Genomic DNA, 25,482 nt, shown 5'->3' with positions numbered 1-25,482 from the left:
ATGTTTTATCTGCCCAAATATGTAATGCAGAATAGAGTGTTGAGAAAAAAAAATGCCACACTTATATCACACATTCCAATGGTAGAGATTTACACAATAGAGCTTGGAAGCAGGCTGGTGCACACTGACACCACTACCCAGAAAACAACTATGTAAATAATGGAGCTAGGGAGAGCTCTCTCTCTCTTCACTTCTATAGGCCTGACCAGAGGAGGGGATGTGGTTGCCATGGTGATGTGGGAAGAGTCATCTCCTGTTACAAAGAGATGTCCAATAGGTGCAGGATATGAAATGTGAGCCAGATACTAGACTCAAGCCGGATAAGGGGACCCAATTCTAAATCCGTGGTTTCCCCCGACTTTTTAACCAATCACATTAACATGCTTACTGCTTTCGTGTGTCATCCTTTGTCTCTCTGAGCCCTGAAAGGCAGAGGTCCATGGCTCTATGTAACCATTTAACAATTAATTTTTAAAAGTCATAATTTGAGCATTTTTTTCTCTCAAGAAAATAGAACACGACAATACATCCATCTACACACCAATAAACATAAAATTTAGAAAACAAAATGTACCAGGAATTACTGCTGAGAGCACAATGAATTTGTGATTGGAAGCCAAGGCGTCAGAGGGGTTTGTAACACTACAAATAAAAATATAATTCACATGCCTCCTTTTGTCGTTCAGTGCGTGAAGTACACTGAACGGATTGTCTCGGAAAACCCCTGCAGAAAGTGAACTCATCTTTCATTGTAGCTGTTCACAGTCACACCTTTGACACAGCTTTGTGACCACAGCCACAAATTCATGGCAGATGGCAGACTGAATAAGAGGCATCACTCTACACTGATGAGACAGTTTGGTTTATTAGAAAATATAATAGAGAAGCTGCATTTGAGGACATCTCCTCTGAAGCAGAGAATACAGTGCAGTCATGTGTTCTTAAAATGAAAGAAGAACCAAACTGTGGAGTATGTCTGCATTTGTTCTTTTGGATGGTTAAAACCTCCAAACCTATTTATATATTACTCCAAAAATGTCAAATCTCTCTTCAGTCCTTCTTCTCTCTTCCTGCTCGCTGTCTGCACTGCCGCAGGATGCAGCGTATCCCCACCCACCACAAAGCAGCGACGGTCATCAAAGCGACCAGCAGGGCAGCACCGGTGTCCAAGCTGTGGTACTGGAACCAGTTCAGGTCGTATGATGCCAACCGCAGATGCCTAGCTCCACCATGTCGCATAACAAACTCCACCCAGAAGACGGCGGTACTCAGTGGTGTTACTGGCTGGTCGCGGTGCACCGCTGACAGACGCTGCATGTTGGTCCTGTAGCTGTGCATGGTAAACAAACAGGAAGTCATATGACAGTTTCACTGTTAAACAGTAGTGCACTTTTACTGTGAAGGAATCAGGTCAAAGACAGGAAATAAAATGTTATTAAACAGGTCCAAATGTACAAAGATGAAACTATTAACAGGAAATATACAAACACAATTCCACACTAAAATCACCTTTACCTTGGCTGGTTTGTAACGACGTGCAGCGCCTCTGCCAGCTCCTCAGCTGTCAGATGGTTGAAGTCCAGGACGATGGCGGTGCCGAGGCGGCTCATACGGGCGAGATTATCAGGCTGATCGCCAAACAGTGGCACGCCCACCAGAGGCACACCGTGAAACACAGCTTCATACAGACCGTTAGTGCCGCCATGTGTCACGAATGCCTTTGTCTTTGGGTGACCTGAGGACAAACAAATGCAGAGCTTTTATTGTGAAAGAACATCACAATCCACCTGAGGAAGTTAAAAAAAAAAAAAGAGGCCTCATTGGGCTTTTGTTTCAAAATCCCATGACATCATGAATGAGTCATACCCAGCAGGTCATCAAAGGAGCTTGCAAAGAAAAGCGTCTGGACTTCTTTAAGTTGCTTGAAGACGTTTCACCTCTCATCCGAGAAGTTTCTTCAGTTCTAAGGTCAAATGGTGGAGAGTCCCAGATATAAACCTAGTGGGAGTGTCCCCCCACAGAGGGACAAAAGGACCACCTGATGATCCTCTAATCGCCTGAGCCAAGGTGGGAAACTGGGCGTGGGTCCCAATCAGCCAGAGTTTCGGGTGAGCTCATTGTGAAACCTGGCCCCACCTTATCATGTGATTTCCTGAGGTCAGATGGCCCAGGATGTGAGTGGGCGTTAAGGCGTCTGGGAAAGGATCTCAAAACTGGATTATAGATGGCAGAGAGTTGGTGTCGTAAACCACCGCCTCTGTTCAAAGATGGTCGCTCACAGTGGACATAGATGGCTTCTTTCACTCCTCTTTCAAACCATCTGTCCTCTCTGTCCAAAATGTGAACATTGGCATCCTCGAAAGAGTGTCCTTTATGCTTAAGATGCAGATGGACTGCTGAGTCTTGTCCTGTGGAGGTGGCTCTTTTGTGTTGTGCCATGCGCTTGTGAAGTGGCTGTTTGGTGAGCGACCATCTTTGAACAGAGGCGGTGGTTTACGACACCAACTCTCTGCCATCTATAATCCAGTTTTGAGATCCCTTCCCAGACGCCTTAACGCCCACTCACATCCTGGGCCATCTGATCTCAGGAATTCGCATGATAAGGCGGGGCCAGGTTTCACAATGAGCTCACCCGAAACTCTGGCTGATTGGGACCCACGCCCAGTTTCCCACCTTGGCTCAGGCGATTAGAGGATCATCAGGGGTCCTTTTGTCCCTCTGTGGGGGGTTACTCCCACTAGGTTTATATCTGGGACTCTCCACCATCTGACCGTAGAACTGAAGAAGCTTCTCGGATGAGAGGTGAAACGTCTTCAAGTAACTTAAAGAAGTCCAGACGCTTTTCTTTGCAAGCTCCTTTGACTACGATGACCTGGATGACTGAGAACCTTCACAGACATACCCAGCAGGTCGTTCTGAGGGATCCAATCAGAAATCTTTGTGTTTGGCGCCAATGCAGTTGGAGCCTCGCCACGGTAACGCCAAATCACCTGAAAGGTAGAAAACACTCCTCAAGTCAAAGATGAAACAAACCATCTGAGCTTCTTCTGCCTGCAGGTATTTTTTGATGATTAATCCAGAAAGTAATCAGTGATGTAATCAATATCTGCTGACAGCCCAGTCCCTGATTGTTTGTCTGTGAGTAGGTGGAGCTTCTGACCTTCTGTGGGATCTGACCGAAGGCGGTGGCGATGATGTTAGCGTGCTGGATCGTCAGGTTGGTTACCATGGAGCCGAAGGAAGCCACAATTATGCCGGCATTACCTGAACTCTGCACAAATGCCTCCAGGTCCTGGAAGATGTGACATCATCATTACATCAACACTCACCTGTCCCATTTCAGTATAAAAGTGTGTGCAATCAGAGCTCACACCTCTGGCAGCTGATTGGCTGGTTTGCAGTGTAGACCGCCCACGTATTTGAAGTTTGGTGGGGTCGGCCGTGGCGTCTCAATGTCCCAGAACGTCCTGATGAGCCACACGTCGGCCTTCCCCATAGTCTCACACACACTGCTGGGAGTTCCTGTCCATACAGGAAAGAAGGGATATGACTTCAAAATAAAAGCTTGTAGTTGGCTACTTTTATTTCCTAAATTTCAAATTTAGTGGTGAGAAAAGGTGCTCAATTCCTCATTACCTTTTTTTTTGTATGTTTGTCACATTTATATGTTTCAGATCTTAAGAAAATTTTTAATATTAGACAAAGATAACACAAGTTAAAATGCAGTGTTTTAGTCTGGAAACGGTTATAAAGCATTTCTAAAGCTATGGAACTCCAGCGAACCACAGTGAGCACCATTATTCACAAATGGAGAAAACATGGAACAGTGGTGAACCTTTCTAGGACTGGCAGGCTGACCAATATTACCCCAAGAGCACATGAAAGACTCATCCAAGAGGTCACAAAAGACCCAGGAACAACATCCAAAGAACTGCCGGCCTCATTTGTCTCAGTTATGGTCATCGTTCATCAGTGTTGGGGAGTAATGGAATACATGTACCGCCGTTCAAATATGATTAACTGTATTCCGTTACAGTCAGTGTTGGGGAGTAACGGAATACATGTACCGCCGTTACGTATTTAAAATACAAAATATGAGTAACTGTATTCCGTTACAGTTACCGTTTAAAAGGGTGGTATTCAGAATACAGTTACTTTGTTGAAATAAATGGATTACACTGCGGTACTTTCCTGTTTCATTTTGTCAGGACTGTTTGGGTTTGTTTGACAGCTACATTCTGTTGTTCCAGGCGGCAGCGTTACGGTTGCCATGGTTACAGGGCGACGCTCTCTCTCTCTCTCTCTCTGCGACTGTGTGTTTCCTGGGTGAGAGAGCGCCTTTTCGTTGTTGTTGTTGTGCTAAGCTAACAGGCAGAATGCTACAAGCATAGCTCTAAAGAATGTAGCATCATGGCCAGTGTAGTCCGTGTTGCAGGGAGAATGGACTGCCATACACATTATGGGTCTGTGAGCGCGAGCAAAAAGGGGAGTGGAAAGGTACGAGTTGTCATCGAGGAAAAACGGGAGCTGGAAGCATGTAAATATAATAATAACCACTTCAGCCAAGAAGAGTGCCTGACGAGCCCAGTTGTAAGTAAGCTATTAAGACTCGACTGTACACCGTGTTCGTGTTTTCCTCCGAAAACAATAAGTTCCGTTGGAGCAGCCTTTTAACGCCTCTCTCTGTCTGTCGCAAGAAAAGTTGACCCACACAACAAAGTAAAGCTATTTTTCGGCTACGAGCCGACAGGGACCCCGCCGTATTAGTCAGAGGTCCCTTTACTACAGTTCGGAGTCGCGGACCTTCAGTAATAGTAATAAATCACACAGCAATAGTACATTCACGTTGTTGTAAAAAGCATGATAATATATTAAGTAATCCAAAGTATTCAGAATACGTTACTGTCATTGAGTAACGTAACGGAATACGTTACAAAATACATTTTGGGGCATGTATTCTGTATTCTGTAATGGAATACATTTTAAAAGTAACCTTCCCAACACTGGTTACAGTTACCATTTAAAAAGGTAGTATTTAGAATACAGTTACTTTGTTGAAATAAATGATTGACACTGCAGTATTTTCCTATTTCATATTGTCGCGGGTCAGGATTGTTTGGGTTTGTTTGACAGCTATGTTCTATCCGGTTGTTTAGGGATGACACGACGAATCCTACTTCCGGGCCTAAAGTAGTCTGCGTTTAATATGGCTTTTGTGTTGTTAACATGTTTAATGTTATGTATTTTCTTCTATTTGATCTCAAAAATCTCCTAAAACAGTCAGTGATCACTGTTGACCTCCCTCGGCTTTTATTACCGCTAATCATTTATTTAAGCTCAGTTTTTAAAACCTTAGGATGTAACTACAGCCCAGCCCATGCAGCAGTATATGAATGACTAACCTCGTATTGTGGATAGATTATCTCAGTTGTTCTCCTGGCTGAAGTTTGGTCCTTTTACAGCATCCTGCCATGCGATTACATTTGTTCCTGACCACCGAGAACACTCACATTAACTTTTATCGAGTGGAAAAAAAGTTAGCTTGTTTATATTATGCTAACATAGCTGTGTCGCTAGCGGTCACGTAGCACATCATTATATACCAGCTAGCCAAACTTCAGTAACCCTACAAACGTCACTGCTGTTTAGTTTTCTGTCTTCATTTATGTTGGAAGTGATAACAGAGCTGTACGTTTTAATTTGTTTCCAAAACCCCGCAGTCAGGACATGCTATATTGTATTTAGATAGAAGCTAGCGAGCTAACTTCCTGCTAACGTCTAACTCCGTTAAATGTTATAAATTCCATTTTCATGGATGCCTGGATGTTAAACTCAATTGTTACACCTGGTAGAGCAGAACGCTAATCATTTTATTAAAGATGAAAGACTTTAGACAGTTTTTCTACTCTCAGTAATGCCATAGTGATCGTTTGATATATGGACCTGCAGCGGAGTGTAGGTCCAGACACGGCTAGTGACGTCAGACTGAACAACCGGATTGTTCCAGGCGGCAGCGCTACGGTTGCCATGGTTACAGGGCAACGCTCTCTCTCTGCGACTGTGTGTTTCTGTCACGGTTCTGGGTCCGTTGGACCCAGTATTTTGAGTTTATTATGTTTTGGTTTATTTTTGCATTATGGATTGTTTTCTGATGTTCTGGTGCTTTGTTTATTATTACCATTATACATCTGTTTCTATTATTCTTGGTGAGGGATCAGTTCTTAGGTTTTGGGTTCTCATGTGTATTACAGTTTCTGTTCAGTGTCTAGTCTGTCTCTCAGGGTCATGTCTGCATCTGGTTTAGTAATTCTTGTTTCCTGTTTTATTGTGAAAGTCTTTGTCTTATGTTAGTGTGTGCAGCTTAGCTCCCCCGTCTCGTTAGCCCTGATCTCCCCCAGCTGTGTCTCCCTTCTGTTGCCCATTCCCTCATTACTACCCTGTGTATTTAAGCCCTGTGTTTTCCCATGCTCGGTGTTGCGTCGTACCCTCAGAATTATGCCTGTGTGTTCAGTTCTCGGTGTCATTGTTCTGTTCACGTTTTCGTTTGTCGCCAGCAAAAAAGCTAAGGTTCTCAGTTTCAATTCAGTCTCAATTCAATTCCAGAGTCTCAGAGTCTCGCATTTGGATCCTCCTCTCCATCCGCCTGCACACAGAGCCCTGACAGTTTCCTGGGTGAGAGAGCGCCTTTTTGTTGTTGTTGTTCTTGTGCTAAGCTAATACGCAGAATGCTACAGGCATAGCTCTAAAGAATGTAGCCTCATTGGCAGTGTAGTCTGTGTTGCAGGGAGAATGGACTGCCATACCCGTTATATGTCTGTGAGCAAGAGGAGGGAGAAAAAGGAGAGTGGAAAAGTACGAGCTGTCACTGAGCAAAAAGAGCTGGATGCATGTAAATATAATAACCACTGCAGCCAAGAAGAGTGCCTGATGAGCCCAGTTGTAAGTACGTTATTAAGACTCGACTGTACACTGTGTTCGTGTTTTCCTCCGAAACAGTAAGTTCTGTTGGAGCAGCCTTTCAACGCCTCTCTCTGTCTCTTGCAAGCAAAGTTGACCCACACAACAAAGTAAAGCTTTTTTTCGGCTACGAGCCCGATACGGAACCCACCGTATTAGCCAGAGGTCCCTTTACTACGGTTCGGAGCCACGGACCTTCAGTAATAGTAATAAATCACACAGCAATAGTACATTCATGTAGTTGTAAAAAGCATAATAATATATTAAGTAATCCAAAGTATTCAGAATGTGATACTGTCATTGAGTAACGAAACGGAATACGTTACAGAATACATTTTGGGGCATGTATTCTGTAATCTGTAATGGAATAAATTTTAAAAGTAACCTTCCCAACACTGGTGTTCATGACTCCACCATAAAAAAGACTGGGCAAAAATGGCCTGCATGGCGGAGTTCCAAGACGAAAACCACTGCAGTGCAAAAGGAACATAAAGGCTTGTGTCAGTTTTGGCAGAAAATATCTTGATGATCCTCCAGAGTTTGGGACAATACTCTGTGAACTGATGGGACAAAAGTTTAACTTTTTGAAAAGTGTGTGTCCCAGTACATCTGACGTAAAAGTAACATGGCCTGTAAATGGTAAATGGCCTGTATTTGTATAGCGCTTTACTTAGTCCCTAAGGACTTTGGAGTGGTCCAGTCAAGGTCCTGACCTGAATCCAATTGAGATGCTGTGGCATGACCTTACAAAGGTGGTTCATGCTTGAAAACCCTCCAATTTGGTTGAAATACAACAACTCTGGAAAGATGAGTGGACCAAAGTTCCTTCACAGCACTGTAAAAGATTCATTGCCAGTTACTGCAAATGCAACCTGCTGCCAAAATGCAAAGAGAGCCCCGACCAGTTATTAGGTAATCTGGCAATCACATTTTCACACAGGGACATGTAGGTTTGGATTTTTCCCCCTTAATAGAAAACGCCTTCATTTAGAAACGGCATTTTGTGTTTCCTTGTGTTATCTTTGTCTAATATTTCAATTTGTTTGATGATCTGAAACATTTAAGAGTGACACACATACAAAAAAATAGTAAATCAGGAGGGGGACAAACACTTTTTCCCACCACTGTGTATCAGATAATGACATTATGATGTGACCTCTGACCTTTGATCTCACTATAGTATTTATTCACAGACAGCTTCCAGGCAAGTTCAGTTAGTGTGGATGACGCCACATATGTCACCATGTTGATCAGTCTCTCCACGAACGTCATGCGGTCGTTGTATGGAAGAGGAGCTAATGGAACATAAGATGGTGGCAACGGGGCGTGGCCACAGTGTCGCTCCATAACACTGCCAAAGCTGAAGCGCAGCGAGAGGATGAGTGGCACGCCGAGCATGTCAGCCACCAGGTCGCCACACATTGCAAGGGGGTCTTGTAGGATAACATCGAAAGCACTGTCCTGCAGAGTCGCCATCAGCTGCTGGTTCTTCAGCACCCCATCACACTGCTGCCTCCCAAAGTCCAGGGTGCGGCCCATGAAATCGTTCATCTTCATGATCTTTTGCAGCGGTGAAGAGGTGTGTGACTCATACATAGAGAACTGGATGAATTCGTGCATGGTGCCCACATATTCCTCCCTGCTATATGACACCTGCAAGTGAAAAAACACCTGATCAGGTTTATTGTTTAGTTACCGCCCAGTAATGGTGTGTAAACTGTCAGCCTGGAGATTAAAGACAAGATAAAATAAGTCATGAAACATGGAATAAAAGCCTCATGCAATTGGTGTTTATGAAGATATACTGTGTTTGGCTTTGTGCATTATGAACAAACATCTCCACTTTGGCCTTTTCTGTCCAAAGGACCTTAATCCAGTGTCATGGTCTTGGGCCTGTTGCCCAGTGGTCGGTGTATTTTGGGTTTTCAAATTAGGTTCAAACATCTTTAGAATTTTTTCTTAAGTTTACATTTCATGTATTAGTCTACAACTTCTGTTATATCCTTTGTTGGTTGATTTTGGTATTTGTAGTAATCTTTTATTTTGAGTCCAACTAGTTTTTGCTCCTTTCTTGCTTATAGTAGTTTGCATTGTATTCCTGTTTTAGTTTGTTTGTTTTGCCACTCTCTGTGTTCCCTTAGTATTTTTCCCTCCTCTGTCAAGTTGCTTGTATTAATTTCATTAAGGTGATTGTGTTTTCTCTGTTTAATTATTACTTCCTGTTTTACTTTGAGAGAATTTGTGCTCCTTGTGCTTTGCTTTTAGTTTTGCTTCCTTTGTCTCGTCTGCTCTGATTTGGTTCACCTGTGTCTTGTTCTCCACTTCCCCTAATCACCCACCTGTGTGCATATTGTCTCACTCTCCTTTTTTCAGAGTGTCAGTTCATCTCCCCTTCTTGTCTCTCAGCTCCAGTCGCTCCTAGTCCAAGTATTATTTCCCAGTTTATGGCTTTGAGTTTCATTTTGTGTTTTATATTCCACATTGTATTTTCCCTGCAGCAAAATGGCTCATTGTGAGTTTACCACAGCCTGCCTTACATGTCTGCATTTGGTTCCTCACACATCTCGCACTTTGCAATCTTGAAAGTATACTCTAACCATAAAACAGCCCCCGCAGATGCTATTCCAGAGGAGTTTGGAGAAAAGGTGGAAAGCTTATTCAGGATTGCATTCACAAGTCCTTTGATTTAAAGATTCTATCAGTCGGGCTAAGAGGCATTGACACCATCCTCAGGGACAACCCATGATTACTTCAGTTGCCTAGGATTTCTAAACACATTCTTGGTTTCCACAAGAGAATTGATACGAGTCCCCTCACTGGCTCTGCATCGTCACTATTTCCACAGACTGGTTTTTCCTCACCTGGCCCTGCATCCTTTTTGGCAAGCCAGTGGTCAGAGGATGAGGAACCTTTCCCAGATCATCCCGCATCTGTGGTCAAGAAAGAACACTGCACTTGCCACACCAATTCCTTTCCACTGTTAGACTGCTCTTCTGCCTTGATGCCACTGCTCAGCTTTCCAAATGCACCACTGAACGACACAGGAAATCATTCCTGCCCGTGGCCATCTCTTGTACAACTCCCTTTTTTTTCTGCTCTTGCTCTTGACGAAGGCGGTCGCACTTTTCTCCTCTCCTCCTCTCCCTTAGCTTCCCTGCTTAGCCTCTTGTGTCCTTGTCTAGTCTCGTATTTTTGTATTAGTTTTCCCTGGAACACTCTCTCACAGTCTGTTCTTTAAAACCTAAAAGAGGAATTATGGATTTGATCAACTGGTCCCTAAATGCAATTGACACCCCTTTCTCAATGAGAAGTTTGGGCTTGGGTGAGCCTGAGTGCTGAAGATATCTACCTATTCCGAACCATGGTAACAGGGTTCTTGCTGAGCTGGCTTGGCCCTGACTTATCGAAGAATTAAGGAAGCGGAACCGGCTGTTCAAATCCCCACAAGGCTGCCCGCTGGGATTGAAACAATGGGAAGAGGTGTGAGTTTCTCAAAATGGGCTCATTGAGTGCAGCACAGATAAGATCTTGGAGAGGCTACGGCTGTCGTGAATACTCAGAATAAGATCTCTGACTGCAGACTGGATTACATCTTGGAAGGGCTCGCTCGGAATAACATCTCTGAGTGCAAATTGGATTACATTTTGGGGAGGCTCACTGCGGTCGTGAGTTCACAGAATTGGCTCTTTGAGCACAAGAATGACAACATCACAGAGCGCAAGTTTGATAACATCATGGCGAAGCTCGCGGCTCTCCAACGGGAGATTGAGAGACCAGTGTTGGACTGTTAGAACTGCTTTGAAATTCATATGAGCTGTTCGCACTAAAGTTAAAAGTTAAAAGCACCATCACTTCATGCGGATACCCTTTCGGCGCCAGCTGCGGTCTCAAGACTGGAGTCGAACAAAAACACCCTGATAATGACTGTTTAGTCTGTTCCTTCCCATTCCCTACAAGGCCACCTGGGTTGGCTGGAAGACTGTTTACTTAGCCTAGCAGGGCGAAGGACACTGTCTCAGCTGAACTCTGGACACGCACACACATACATATACACTGATACACACTCATCCCCCCTCCCTTTCCAAACGCCTTCGATGCTTGTTCCCTCCTGGGAACACGGCGGGTCTGAGTTTCTCTGATTCTGATTGCTGGAAACCCAAACAAAACACGCAATAAGAGGCTCTAATATAAGTGTCCTGTTAATGTTGGTGGCGTCAGTTACACAATGGACCCAGAGCCAGCACAGCAGAGCCAGCAGTGCAGAGGCAGGAATGCATTTCTTAGTTGGACACCACTTCATAAGAAGAATGGGATGGGCGAAACTTCAGCATCTTCAATATACTATTGTTGTGTGATTTTTATTACTATTAATGAAGGCTAATGACGGCCATCGAGCTAACATTGTTAGCTGGTGTTAGTTGAGGTTAATTCATTGACTGCAGACTGTTAGGCCATTTCTAAATACTCAAGTACGCGAGTCCGTAATCACGTTTTCGCTAGTCCGGACTTCACAGTTCATACGGGAGTCTGGACTTTCCGAGAACGCAGCGCGATCGTTCTACAATTGGAACGGTGGTGTACTTGATGACACCACAGCTCGTGAGTTTTTATTGACATCCCCTTTTAATTTAACTGTGATTAATATTTGCAATATAAATGACACATGACATTAAAAAGAAAAAAAAAATACACATGATGTAGTAGATTTCTTTAAGAAAAAAAATAGCCTAATTTTAAAAAGTATCTTAAGCACTTTGGCAAAATTCACTTTTATGTATCATCTGTTTCATAATGTCTAATAAGCTTCATACAGTTAAGCACAATCACTTCCACAGGTGAAGACGCTGAAGCTGGACCAGGCGAGGATGAAGACGCTGAAGCTGGACCAGGCGAGGATGAAGACTCTGCAGGTTCCGCAGGCTGGATGGCTCCATCAGACCCTCCAGCGGAGACTATTACAAAGCCAGCAGGCATGGAGTCCTCTGGCAGACATGAAGGCAATGGGTGCTGTGCTGAGCACTGGCTCTGCCCAGACAGCGCTGACACGGAGTAGTTCTCTGGGGGCTGCTTAACCTTCAGGGGTCCAGAATCAGCTGGGGACTGAAACCTAGCCTCTGGGGAGGCCCTGGAGTGCAAAACTGTGCCCAAAGCAGCTAAAGTGCGAGAAACACCCTGGGTGGAAATTTGATTTTCTCCCTGCATGGAGTGAATGAGTGACACTGGAGACAGAAAGAGTGATGGAGCTAGCGGGGACACTGGAGCCTGGGCTACGGCAGACACTGGCGACACAGGAGACTGAGCTGAAGGTGGCTGCTGGGCAGTTAACTGAGCTTGTGGCTGGGCAGCTAAACGATCTTGAGGGTGGGCAGCTAGCTGAGCCGAAGGCTGCTGAGCAGGTGAATAGCTGTTCACTTTCGTATCTGCCACAAAAAACATAGCCCCGGAGTAAACAGTTCCACAGTCCAAAACAGGAAAAGAGTCCTCACTCACCAGAGCCGGCGATTCAGAAGTCCGAACGTCCGGCTGTGGGTGGCGCGCCAGCGGCACGATTGTCGTTTCCTCGCCACAGACAGCTCCGACAGGCCGGGCAAAACCACATCCAGCGGGTCGGGCAGCGAGGCAGTAGTGGCTGAGAGAAGGTGTGGTGTGTTGTGGCGAAAGGCCTGCATGGTCGGTGGAAGCGATTCCAATAGCCATGGCAGGCCGGAAAAGAGCCGTTGTAGCTGGCTTTCAACGGCGCAGCGAAGCTCTTTCGGAGGGTTTTCCCAGCCACAGCCTGAGGAGCATCTCCACATTGTAGGTAATGTCGTCCCGGAGCTCCTCGGACGGGTTTAATGCCGCTGGGTCCATGGTGGCTGGCTCGTACTGTCACGGGTTGCCGAGGCAAGCCGTGTGTGAATCATTTAGGACCCAAGATGCGGCAGCTCTGGTGCAAGTGAGTTTATTTAGCAAAAGTAGATACAAACAGAGATGGTGAGGGTGAGCTTAAAACTAAGAAAACCTAAACTTACTCACATAAGACAAGGACCTTCAGAATAAAACAGGAAACTAACAGACACAGAGAACCAGACAAGACACTGAACTGAACAGACAGACTCACAAGCAGAGACAGTGACACCATAGACAGACGGAGGGAACGCAGAGAAGTGGGAGCAGGCAGGCACAAAACAAAACCCTAACGAATGGCAAACCGAACCCAAAGACATCACAGAATAAACAAGAACACAGAATATTATAAAGAAACACAAAACACTGAGTCGTCAGACTCAGGACTAGGGATGGGTATCAAAAACCGGTTCTTGTTGAGAACCGGTTCCCACTGTTTCAATTCCTTGGAATTGTTTGCCATTTTTGCAAACGATTCCCTTATCGATTCCAGTCGCCCCGAATGACGTCACCACGTTGCGGAGCGTCATTTACCTCGCAGGAAACACGGCGCGTAAGCAGCTCAAACGCTCAAAAGTTTGGTTATACTTTACGAGAACGGATGACAACAGGGCAACTTGCAATACTTGCAAAGTAGATATTTAATTTAAGGGAGGAAACACTACGAATATGCAAAAGCATTTGCTCACAAAACACGTGATAACCTTAAATGAATGTCGTGTTTTTAATTCCGCTCCGGACTCGTGAATCTCAACCCAGCAGCAGCGGTAACGTTTGCACGTCCTCTCCCGTTAATGCGGCAGGTAAATAATCAACTAACAGTGCATATTATGTTAGCGCGATCTGCCTTATTACAAAACCTACCATTACTGTGCATTTAGGTGACCATGATGAGAGAGACAGACAGAGTCTGGCTCAGATGCTGCCAGTTCTCGCTGCAGTCTACCGGTAGCGTCTCCTTTCAGGCCAGGATAGACGAATGTCACCGAGCAGTGACTAAGTTTGTGGTAAAAGGCTTGAACCCATTTGCCACAGCAGATGCCCCTGATTTTAGGTTAGTGAATGTGTTTAATTGTAGGCAGGGACATTACTGGATATTCTTGTGTAATTGCTACAGAATAATATTTATTTTATTATTTTACATTTACAATTTTTTTTTCCTGGGGACCCTGTGACACCCCATTGAAGAGCCGTAGGCTGGATCTCTTAAGATCTCACTGTTGGGTTTGTAAGGCCATGTTACTCCTAAATTTCTATCTTGTTCAAAGAGAAGATATAAAACGAAGTTCCAAGCTAATCGACCTTAGTGTTCTCCTTTTTTATAAAGAATCGATAAAGAATCGAATCGTTAAACAGAATCGAAAATGGAATCGGAATCGTGAAAATCTTATCAATACCCATCCCTACTCAGGACCATGACAATATTAAGTAATCCAAAGTATTGTAACGGAATACGTTACAAATAACATTTTGTGCCATGTATTCTGTAATCTGTAGTGGAATACATTTAAAAGGCTCCTTCCCAACACTGCTTTCTGGAGGAAACCAGGTCTTGTTAGGTGAGACGGCATCCATTCCACTTTGGATGGAGCAGATTTCTAGAAGTCTGGCTACATGGCTATGGAAGAAAGCAGTCCTACATATTTATTTAATATGTGCATTGAAGAACATATCCTGGTCAAAAATGACTCCAAGATTCTTCACAATGTTACTAGAGGCCAAGGTAATGCCATCCACCACTGGGTTTTTGGGGAAAAATTGAAGACTAATGAATCTGTAAATAAATAAACTGTTGTGTTGGGTGTATTACAGAAGCGATTTCATTCTCTGTGCTAGCTAATGCAAATGGTCACATAAACCTTTCTGTTTTCAAGTGAGTAATAAATAAATCAGCTATTTCTGACTCAGCTGGTATTAATTGTGTTCTTGTATGTATTAACATTGAGACTGGTGAATTGTATATAGAGGTTATCTTTTGGGTTAAAAAAGCCTTCTGATGTCAGAATTGAGTTGAGTGTTTCACTCTCCAATAATGAATTACCTGAGCTTATTTTTTCTACCTCTGCTCATTGAAAGTCTGAGCTCTGTTTCTGAGTTAGCAAACATGATAACGACTTTACCTGAATTAGGTGCTTCAAAGACTGTTTCTGCTAAAGCCAAGCCATTATTGTTTGAGCCTATAGGGGCTAAAACTGTTAAAGTTTTTGAGAAATGAATAATAACATACCCGAGTCTCATCAGCAACTGCTCATTGTGTGTCTCAGTCAGCTCATTCTAAGTCCATTGGTGATATTCCTAAGCAAGCCCTAGCAGAGCACTGCTTATTATGCTCCTGAGCCTGGATTCCCAGAGACTGTTTACTCTTCACTGCTCACTGCCTACATTCCTAAGACTGTTAGTAGGGCATATGTGCAGGTCCTTCCAGACAATATTTATGTATCACAACTTGCACTCTTAGAGACTGATGACCTACCCGGGGCCTCCCCTGAGTATGAGAACCCTACACCCATCCTCACTCCCTGAATGGGGGTGGCTAGGGTCCAGCTTGTTCCTGCACCCAATGTTTTTTTCCCAGGGTGGGGGCAGGTGGGTCCCAGCTGCAGCGTCAGTCTCTAAGGAGATCTGCATGTTCTGCAGCGCTGCCATAGCCTCCACAGTCAGCTATGAGTCCAGTCCTAGCCTACGCAACCTTCACTTGCATCGGCTGGGGCTGGCATCAGCTTTTTGCGTCCCCCGAGTCTTCAATATCCCTGGCTCCTCAGCAGAACCTATCGGTCCCATGCCACCTAAGTCAAAGGTTCCCGCTCTGCCTGAGAGTGCAGGGCCTGAGCCAGAATTCAATGTCCCATGGCATTTGAGTCACAGAGGGGTCCTCACCGACACTGTCATAGGTGGATTCACAGGGGACATAAGTTTAACACAGAAGGGAAACCCTTCTGACGGGAAGAGCAGTGGAGCAGCCAAGGGAAGTAGTAAACATAAACACGAGTTGCTAAAACTATAATTTATTTTTAAAGAAAGCACTAAAATACTCTGGCCAGGCAGGAACATGAAGTTAAAAACATTAAAAGTAATTAAAACTATACAGCCAAAATGCAATGGCCTAAGCCATGGAGGTCAAGTCCCATAAAAATCCAAACGGTGCAGAAACCAACAGGATCGTCGCCGTCCTGTCTGCCTCTTCATTCTGGTGCCAACTAGAAAAAGGAGAGAGGGCCAGCGGCAGTCACCATTCTTAGATTCCACTGGAGGTTCGTCTTAGACGGGATGGATCGGGACTTACCCTGGATGGGCAGAGCTCCTAACTCCGCCCACCACTGTGTTGTGCTTCACACGCGTAGCCATAATTTCACCGTCCCGGGGACATAAGGCACCATCCCGCTGCCTCTTAATCCCCTGCCGTGGGCCTCTCTCGGCGAGGAGCTACCTCCCGTCAACACCAACACAGACCTCTCCGCTCAGCCCCGATCACTCTCTCCAGTGTGCGGTCGTCTGCGATCTCCGGTCTCGTTCTCCTTTGCCGCATGCCTCGGCCAGCTGCCTATAGCCGGGCATCTGTGCCGCTCTGCACGGCCGTCGCCCACACCGGTTACCACGCCATGTCTCTCCTCCTCTTCCCCTCTCACGCTCTCTCTTATTAAATAGCTATCTCCAACCCCAGGTGTGCCAGGTTAATGATCAGGAAGGGGGCGGTGGAATGGGCATCCCCCCGGAACAAATCACATAACACAACATAAGCATGCAAAAACCCAATACAATAAAACACTACATGCTAAAAATATCAAAGAATAAAACTCATCACTACATGCAAGCAAATAAAAATATCAACTTAAACTTTGTCCATTCCACCCTGTGACATCACCATCAGTGTCCAGCCAAGCCACCAATAGTGCTCGGTCACCTTCACTGATGGCAGCCTCCAGAGCTGGCCTGTTTCCTCTCACATTGATGCTGGCCCCAGGCCAAACCACCAGAGGTGGTCCACCTTTGCTAGCCACCTCTTTGCCGATCAGTGAAACTTCATGACTGGTTTCCCGGACAATTCTCTTTTCTCTAAACTCCTCTGTGATAGTGCCTGGGTCCATTTTATGGTTAGAGTATACCGTCACAAATTGCAAAGGGTGATGTGTGTTAAGAACCAAATGCAGACATGTAAGGCAGGGTGTGGTAAACTCACGAGCCATTTGGCTGTAGGGAAAAATACAATGTAGAATATAAAGCACAAAACGAAACTCAAAGCCGTAAACTGGGAAGTGATACTTGGGCAAGGAGGGACTGGAGCTGAGAGACAAAAGGGAAGATGAACTGACACTCTGACAAAAGGAGAGTGAGACAATAGCTGTGTCCCAAAACGTCGGCTGCATCCTTCAGAGGCCGCATTTGAAGGCCGATTACGTCACAGCCAGGCGACGAAGGCTGACCCAATTCGTCGACTCCTTCAAATGCGGCCGACAAATGCGTCCTTAATTTCCCCGAATTTGAAGGATGGGTCGGGTGTGTCCTTCGTGGCCCGCCATAGCCCAGCCAATTCCAGTTTCCAACAATGGCGGCCGCTACTAAGTTTTAATATTACTCTTATTACTCTTTCTGGGTCACAAAATAAACTTTTAACATATTTTCAGGCGAGAAAGTAGCTGTGTAAACTTTAAATATCTGCTTGGTTTATCAAGACATCGCGTATTTGTAAAAGTGCTCCGACGTCTGTTACCCACCCGCTCGATAGCTAGCCGGGGGGTTCAATGGTCACTCGACCCAGCGAGAGCAGCGGACTCCTGGCTTCATCGTTTTCAGACCCCCGCTGTCTTTACCTACTCAGGTTAAACATGATATATAAGTCACTCAGATAACTTAAAAATGTAATTGTTTCCTTTTTCGGTGTTTTATTTGTTCCAGAGTAAATCAGTTTGGCTGAGATCAAAGTTGTTATCTTAGATTAGATTAAATAAAACTTTATTAATCCATCGGGTTCCTCCAGGATTTTCACACAGCTGAATAAACGTCAAACAGAAAACTGATTAAACAGAAGTGTGAGACGGTCGAGAATTTATGCCAGTGTCCTGTTATATTTTAGATAGTAAGGAGCAGACGGCTGAGATTATTAAACTCCACCGAGACAGCTGTGACGCAAATCTGAAGGCTAAACTGTCCCATTTTACAGCCTCGCAGTTCCGGCTTTCTTGGTCTTCGAAGGACCCGGCCCACGTAGACCGCGAAGGCCACGTCCTCCAAAGGATGCAGCCTACGTTTTGGGACACAGCTAATACAAATACAGGTGGGTGATTAGGGGAAGTGGAGACCGCTGTGGAGAACATGACGCAGAAAAAGCATTTGACAGAGTTAACTGGAAATTTCTATTTGCAACTTTACACAAATTTGGTTTTGGATCCTCTTTCATAAACTGGTTAAAAATATTATATAATTCCCCAACAGCTTGTGTTAGAACAAATGACCAGACATCCTCCAGCTTCTGTCTCTTGAGGGGCACCAGGCAGGGATGCCCACTCTCCCCTTCACTGTTTGCAATTTTTATTGAACCACTAGCAGCAGCAATTAGACAGAATTCAGTAATTAAGGGCATAAAATGCAAGAACGTGGAACATAAAATCAGCCTTTATGCGGATGATGTGTTACTCTTTCTCCAAAATTCACAAACCAATATCTCTGGGGTGATTGAATTGATAAACTCTTTTGCAAGAATATCAGATTACTCAATTAACTGGTCAAAATCTACAGTCCTACCGATTAATTGCTCCTTCCATAATTCCTCTTCTACACCACTGCAATCGGGAAATATAAAATATTTAGGTATTAATGTTTCTCCCAAGCTTGCAGATCTAACTAAATTAAACCATATCCCACTTTTAAAGAAGGTAGAAGATGATCTGGCTAGATGGAAATGTCTACCCATATCACTCATGGGAAGGGTTGCCGCTATAAAAATGATGGTCTTACCAAAAATAAATTATTTATTCTCAATGATCCCAACTAAACCGCCACAAGATTGGTTCAGATCTCTAGATTCATGTATGTCCAAATTCCTTTGGAAAAATAAACCCCCACGTATAAGCTTAAAAACACTACAAAAGACCAAGGATAAAGGAGGACTAGAACTGCCTAACTTTCAGCACTACTTCTTAGCCAACAGGCTTCAGTTTATCTCAGGATGGCTAAAACACACCCTCTTAGATGAACCTTGGCTAGATGTAGAACAAGCACTCTGCAATAATCTAGAGATCTCAGACCTACCATTTATCAGCTCAAACATCCAACGACATGAATGCTTTAAAAGCATCAACATCAGCTCTTCTCTGACAGCATGGTGGGAGTTTCTAAAATTGACGGCGTCTTCATTAATCCCATGCAAACGTACACCTATCTGGAACAACCCTGACATATTACAAAACAATAATATGATAAACTTTTCAGATTGGAGTGATAAAGGAATCAAATATTTAGAACATATACTAGAAGGAACAGAATTTATTTCATTTGACGGACTAGTTACACAATATGGGATCAACAAGAAAAGATTTTTAGAATATCAACAAATTAAATCCATAGTAAAAAAGAAATTTAAACCGGGTCAAGTTGAACTACAAACACCACCAAGTGTGGTTCAATTTCTTACTCTTAAACCCCCCAAATTACTATCCAAAATATACAGAATGCTTTCTAAAACAGATGAATCAATATCACTTCCTATTGCAAAATGGGAAGCGGATTTATCAGTTAACTTAGACCTAAACTTCTGGTCTCAGATTTGCTTAAAAACCTTTCATCTAATTAGAAATCCCAGTCTTCAATTAATTCAATACAAAATATTACATAGAGTACACTATACAGGTCATCGGATGTTCAAGATGGGCTTTACGTCTACCAACAACTGCTCACACTGCCAAACCAATTCACCGGACAATTATATCCACGCTCTTTGGTTCTGTCCACCAGTTCAGAAGTTTTGGCGCGAGATATGTGAAGACTTATCGAAGTGTCTGAAATGTAACATTCCAACTTCCCCCTTAGTGTGTTTGTTGGGCAGCTTAGATAATGTCACTTCAGAAAAGAATATCGCCCATATGGTTTTCACTGCCCTATGCATAGCCAAGAAAACAGTCCTCATGAACTGGAGAAATAAAAATAATCTTAATTCTAACCAATATAGAAATTATCTATTAGATTACATTAGTCTTGATACAGCCTCTGCCACCACATCAGATCAATTGCTCTGGGCTCCTTTGATCAGCTCCATCACCTAGTGGGGGTGGGGGGTCATAGTTTGGTCCCGCCTTCACTGTTGTGATTGGTGTGGGGGTAGGGACAGGCTTAGGGCATCGGGGGGTTCCCCGGAGGCATCTTCCTTGGGGGGCTCAACCCGGGGTAGCGGTCATGTCCGGTTAGGGGCTCTGTTGGCTCTCAGGTGACTGTTTCCTCGCGGCTGCGTGCAGCGGGGCTAGGGGAGGGTCTGTGCTGACGGACGTGGGTTACTGACCTGGTAGCCTGGCTGGCCCCTGGGTGGGTCCGGGATGGGCGTGAGGTTCTGGGGGCGCTCCGTCTCTGGGCTGGGACCCGGACCGGGCCTCGGGGGCTTGGGTCCTGGTTGGTGTGTTGCCGGGGTTGTGGGCGGGTGGGTGCATGGGGCCCAGCCCTGGAGCAGGGTGCCGCCGGTGCGTCGAGCCACCTGGGGGGCTCTTCAACTGGTGGGGGAGATTGTCACATCTTGCAGGAGCTTTCCTCTCCTCAGGAGCTGCCTCTGCAGGAGGGGGAGATACAGGAGAGGTGGAGGAAGATCTCAGCCTGGGTGTTTATTGTCTTATGTAGTCTGGAAGATGAGTGGATGGTGGGGTGGGTGCAGTTTTCTCTGTGGTGGGGTTGGGTGGACTGTCCCGGGCTCTGTGGGGCCGGGAAGCGCTGCTGCACTGGGCCCGGTCTGGATGGGCCTGGGCCCCCTTTCCCTGGCGGGTCGCGGAGTATGGGGGTGCCTACTGGGGTCAGCGGGGGAGCTGGCCCAGGGAGGGGTACTTGCCGGCTCCCTTCTTCCTCCCCATCTCCAGCTGCCTCCCTCGTTCCCTCCCACACACCACCCACACATGCAGGGCCTTGGAGTAGGGGTATGTCACCAGGGTGCAGAGGGGAATGGATGGTTTGGTCGTTGTGTGGCCTTATGCTGTGTCTATATGTCAGGTTGGGTGTGGGTCAGGCGCCACCTCTCTGGGGACATCTCAGGCCCTCCAAGGTTTGGAGGCCTATCTCCCCCTACCACCACTTCCCCTGCCAGTGGCGGACCCCCTCAGACATCGGTGCGTTGGTGGTTCTTTGTGTCCGGGGATGGGCGTCCAGGTACACACCGGCTCACTCCTTGGCGGCCGCTTATCGGGGCCTGGAGCCTGGGGCTCGCTCGGGCCACTTCGGAGGTGGGGTGTCCCCGGCCTCTCGGCCTGGGGCTCGGTCACTCAGGCGCAGCTGGCTGCCGGCGGAGCTCACGGGCGCGTCACTGCAACTCCCCCTGGCTTCTGCTCCGTGGCTGCTGAGTGAGCCCTCATCTGGGACTCTCCTCAGCTCTTTCCGGGACAGTGGCGCAGCTGCCCCTCTGTTGGTCTTCCTTGGTCTCTTGTGTTCTGGGGGCCTCTGGATGTCTGGAGTTTTGATCTCCTCCACACCTGCTTCACGCCCTGGAGGACGGGGCTGTGGCCCCCCCACACCCTCTAGCAGATTATTACATGAAGGAACCTTTTAAAAAAACAAAAAACAAGCGCGTCCATGCTCACAGGTGTACACACGGGTGATCACACCCACAAACTACACCCTTTTTGGCTCCTACCTCAAAGCACACTGTGTTCTGTTGATCTTATGTGCTGCACAATAATGTTTAACATTTAGTATTTACTGTCATATTCCCATATATCATTGTGATGTTGTTTATTCTATTACTCTTGTTCTCTTCTGCTTGCTTTCTTTTTTCTTTCTCAGCAGGTGATCCAGGTGATTGATATATGCATTTTTTTTCTCTGCCCGTTCTGTTGGTTTTTGTCTTTTGCCCTTCTCCCCCGTCCCTCTTCTCAGCTGTTTCTCTTTCCCTCTTTCTTTCTCCCCTTCTTTCCCCCAGTCAAGTCTGTCCCGTATTCAGTAAGTGAAAATAAAATAAACAATAAAAGGTGAATCAAATGGACCATTACGGCAAGGCTGGGATGGTCAGTTTGGTAAAGTAAATCTGTTGGGCATCTTTCTTTGCCTTTAGACAACAATTCTGATGGCAAAAGAGCCAAACGGGACAGGCCAAAAAAAAAAAAAAGAGAACATGACACAGGTGAACCAAATCAGAGCAGACGAGACAAAGGAAGTGTGGTGAACACAAATGTGCTACCACATTTTGGTAAATTTTATTATTTTTAAGAAAAACATATGTCAGCAATTAAGACAATTATTATTTTACATTCATTACGTGTAGTCCATAACAATTGAGGAGAGTAAAAGTGAGAAATAATAAGCGGAACTGTTGACACTGTAGTCGTTCGCCCGCGGTTGCCTAGAGCGGACCAACTTCCTGTCCTCTCAGATGCAATTCGGGAAAAGACACGAGTGCTCCTGTGATTCTTTCTCTGAGACGCTACCTTTATTTTTACAGGTCAGTATCGTCTTAAAAATACAGTGTATGAGGGTTTTGTGCCTTGTTCTACTTCGGTGTTTACTGAGAGTTATGTTGACACCGCCGATGTAACCTTAAGTGGGGTTTAGTTGAAAATTACTGAAGCGCGGCACCGCAGCGGTGGTAAAGCCGAGCCGCGCAGCCCCAGGTCTCGCGAGAGTTACCGCGAGAGTTCGCCAGCCCGCGGGATGTATTTAAACTTGGTAAACTCCATTTAACAAGCAAATATGTGTGTGTGGTGCTCCAATTTAACTGTAAAGGCCCTGACATCAGATTATTCGAGATTAAAATATCTTGTATATACTTTATGGTTCAAGTGATGTGGAAATGTTAAGAATAAGCTAAGAATGAATGTACATTTATGTTGTTACATTGCAAAGTAATACATCCAGGTGTGTTTTGTCTAATCTAGTAAGATTTATGCACTTATATCAGATTTGTGGATAACCTATTTTGAGTTTGCCCTATATGTGAGAAAGCGCAATAAGACGTTTAAGGCATTATTTGCTATCTGCACTGCTGATGTAAATGAGTGAAGGAATAGTGTGGTTAACAGTGTAAACTGGAGAAATGTAATGACCATAGATGCATATATTTGCCAAATGCCTTTTATTTACCTTTTACAGTTATTGAGCATATCTGACAAGTGAAAGCACTGGATGTAAATTATATTTGTTGATCTGAAATAAGAGATGCAATTCGGGAAAAGACACGAGTGCTCCTGTGATTCTTTCTCTGAGACTCTACCTTTATTTTTACAGATTTGTATTCTTTTTGTTATTGTGGTCTTCACATCTGGGACCCGTAACAGAAGCAAAACTAAAAGCAAAGCACAAGGAGCACAAATTCTCTCAAAGTAAAACAGGAAGTAATAATTAAACAGAGAAAACACAATCACCTTAATGAAATTAATACAAGCAACTTGACAGAGGAGGGAAAAATACTAAGGGAACACAGAGAGTGGCAAAACATTAACTAACCATGGGGAACACAGGGAAGGCAGGATGAAGTGAAACAGGAATACAATGCAAACTACTATAAGCAAGAAAGGAGCAAAAACTAGTTGGACTCAAAATAAAAGATTACTACAAATACCAAAATCAACCAACAAAGGATATAACAGAAGTTGTAGACTAATACATGAAATGTAAACTTAAGTAAACAATTTAACAGAACTTTAAAACCCAAAAACACAGAATGCTGGGCAGCAGGTTGCAGACCATGACATCCAGCAGCCTTGTGGTTTGTCCAGATGCAGCTTTGCAACCATAAATCATGCTGCAATGTTCTTTTCAGAGAGAAGATGATTTCTCCTGAAATCCCTTCAGCCATATTTGTTCAGTGTGTTTCAAATTGTGCTGTTGTGATGGCATCAGCCACACATGGGTAAATCAGTCCATTTGTTCACTTTATTAGTTTGGTTTGCAGTTTTTTTCCATTAATATAATTCATTAATCATTTTATTTAAACCGAACACTGATTTTATGAGGCGCACGCATAATAGCATTGTGTGGTTTTTCTAAAAATGTTTTCTGTTATATTAATTATGTTTCTCTTTCTTTGAGTTACCTGGTTTTGGGCGGTGGCTGTTTCCTGTCTGGGCAAAAGGCGTGGCTGAGGAGCCTGAGAACAAAATGCCTGCTCAGCAGGGCCAACGTTGTGCTTATCAGGAACAGGGGTGTTTTAGGTTTACTTATGTTATTCTGTGCTTAGTTAATATTAGTGTGTGTTTTTATTTTCCCCTATTGTGTGTAAATGGTTTGGCCAAACCACTATAAAAGCTACCCTCTTGTCTTTGTATCTAGGTCAGTTTGTGAGTTAAGTTGTGTCCACTTTGTTTGTTTAAGTTTCTAGAAATTACTTTTTGTGGAGTTATATTTAGTTGGCCTCTTTTATGGGCCTGCTAGTTATGTTTTTGAATTTTGTCTTTTGAACTTTTTTGAGGGTTAAAATGAAGAAAACCCTTTTTGAAGACATTTTTTCCTGTGTCCTCTATGCTTTGGCTGCTTGGTCCCTCACAGCTGTCATGAACTTACACTTTTAACCTGCTTCTCACAGGACTGTAAACACACAGTGGGCTAAAGCTTTAACAAAAAACAGGTACCAGCATACTACAGGAAAAATTCATACAATTATTAGGAATAATTAAGATTGGGACTTCTGCAATATCACAAATATTCAAAGCCTCTAGGAAAATTGCCATCAGAAAAATAATGAAATCAAAACTTAAACCAAGACTCCAAATATTAACAGACCTCAGCACTGTGACACCACAGAGTGGAATAGAGAAAAGATAACAATAAATATCTAAAATTGATGCAGAAAGCCTGAGTGCATCAACACATTATTTTTCACTTGAAATTGACCCTGTGATGCTGAGTTAGATATGCAGTTAATAAAATTAATGAATGGATGTTTTCTGAGAAAAAACATGATTTCTTCCAGACAAAGAAAGTGAAAGTGTCTGATGATGAAACTTTTCATGGGAGGTACTACAAACCCTTAACTAATGTGTAGCAATGTTCAAAGGACACTAATATCCATGGAAGTGATTGTCAGTGATTGTCAGGGATCTTCTTTGGGTGACTACAAACACGCTGTATAAACACCAGTGTTACCTTGAAGACCAGGAAGTTGAACTTGGCAGCGTCGCGGCTGTTGTTGTAGTTGACAGACGGCGATGCATCGGGCACTAAGATGGTGACCGAATGATTCCTCTTCACCAGCTCCTCTATGATGTTCCGCATGTTCAACCAATGGCTGAACTCTCCTGGAAATGCCAGAACATGGCCACCATGTACCGGGGAGACGGGATGAAGGAGCAGGAGGGTGAGGGGAAGAAAAAGAAGAGACGTGGAAACCTGCATCATGTGTGAAACAACAAAAAGATCCTGAGTTTGTGAGCAAATCCAGTCAGACTGAAACTGCAGGTCCAGAGTCCAATCTGCTCAGAGGTCAGCTGCAGGTGAGAGCTGTGCTCTGATTGGATGACAACA

At 44.5% G+C, this 25,482-nt stretch overlaps 1 protein-coding gene across 1 annotated transcript; it reads right to left on the bottom strand.

The window, feature by feature from the left end:
* Positions 1-846: 846 nt before the first annotated feature.
* On the bottom strand, positions 847-25,450 carry LOC113026302 (UDP-glucuronosyltransferase 2A1-like). Its single transcript, XM_026174922.1, has 7 exons — positions 25,105-25,450; positions 8,121-8,610; positions 3,374-3,522; positions 3,161-3,292; positions 2,903-2,990; positions 1,516-1,735; positions 847-1,330 (listed from the first exon to the last, which is right to left on the bottom strand). The coding sequence occupies exons 1-7, from the start codon at positions 25,354-25,356 to the stop codon at positions 1,051-1,053; spliced, it is 1,611 nt and encodes a 536-aa protein (XP_026030707.1). The 5' UTR covers positions 25,357-25,450; the 3' UTR covers positions 847-1,050.
* Between the last annotated feature and the right edge of the window lie 32 nt (positions 25,451-25,482).

Source organism: Astatotilapia calliptera, chromosome 7 (genome assembly GCF_900246225.1).
Source record: "Astatotilapia calliptera chromosome 7, fAstCal1.2, whole genome shotgun sequence".
Classification (NCBI taxonomy): Eukaryota; Metazoa; Chordata; class Actinopteri; order Cichliformes; family Cichlidae; genus Astatotilapia; species Astatotilapia calliptera.
The sequence above is the reverse complement of the archived record's forward strand: the minus strand, read 5'-3'. Positions and strand labels throughout refer to the sequence as shown.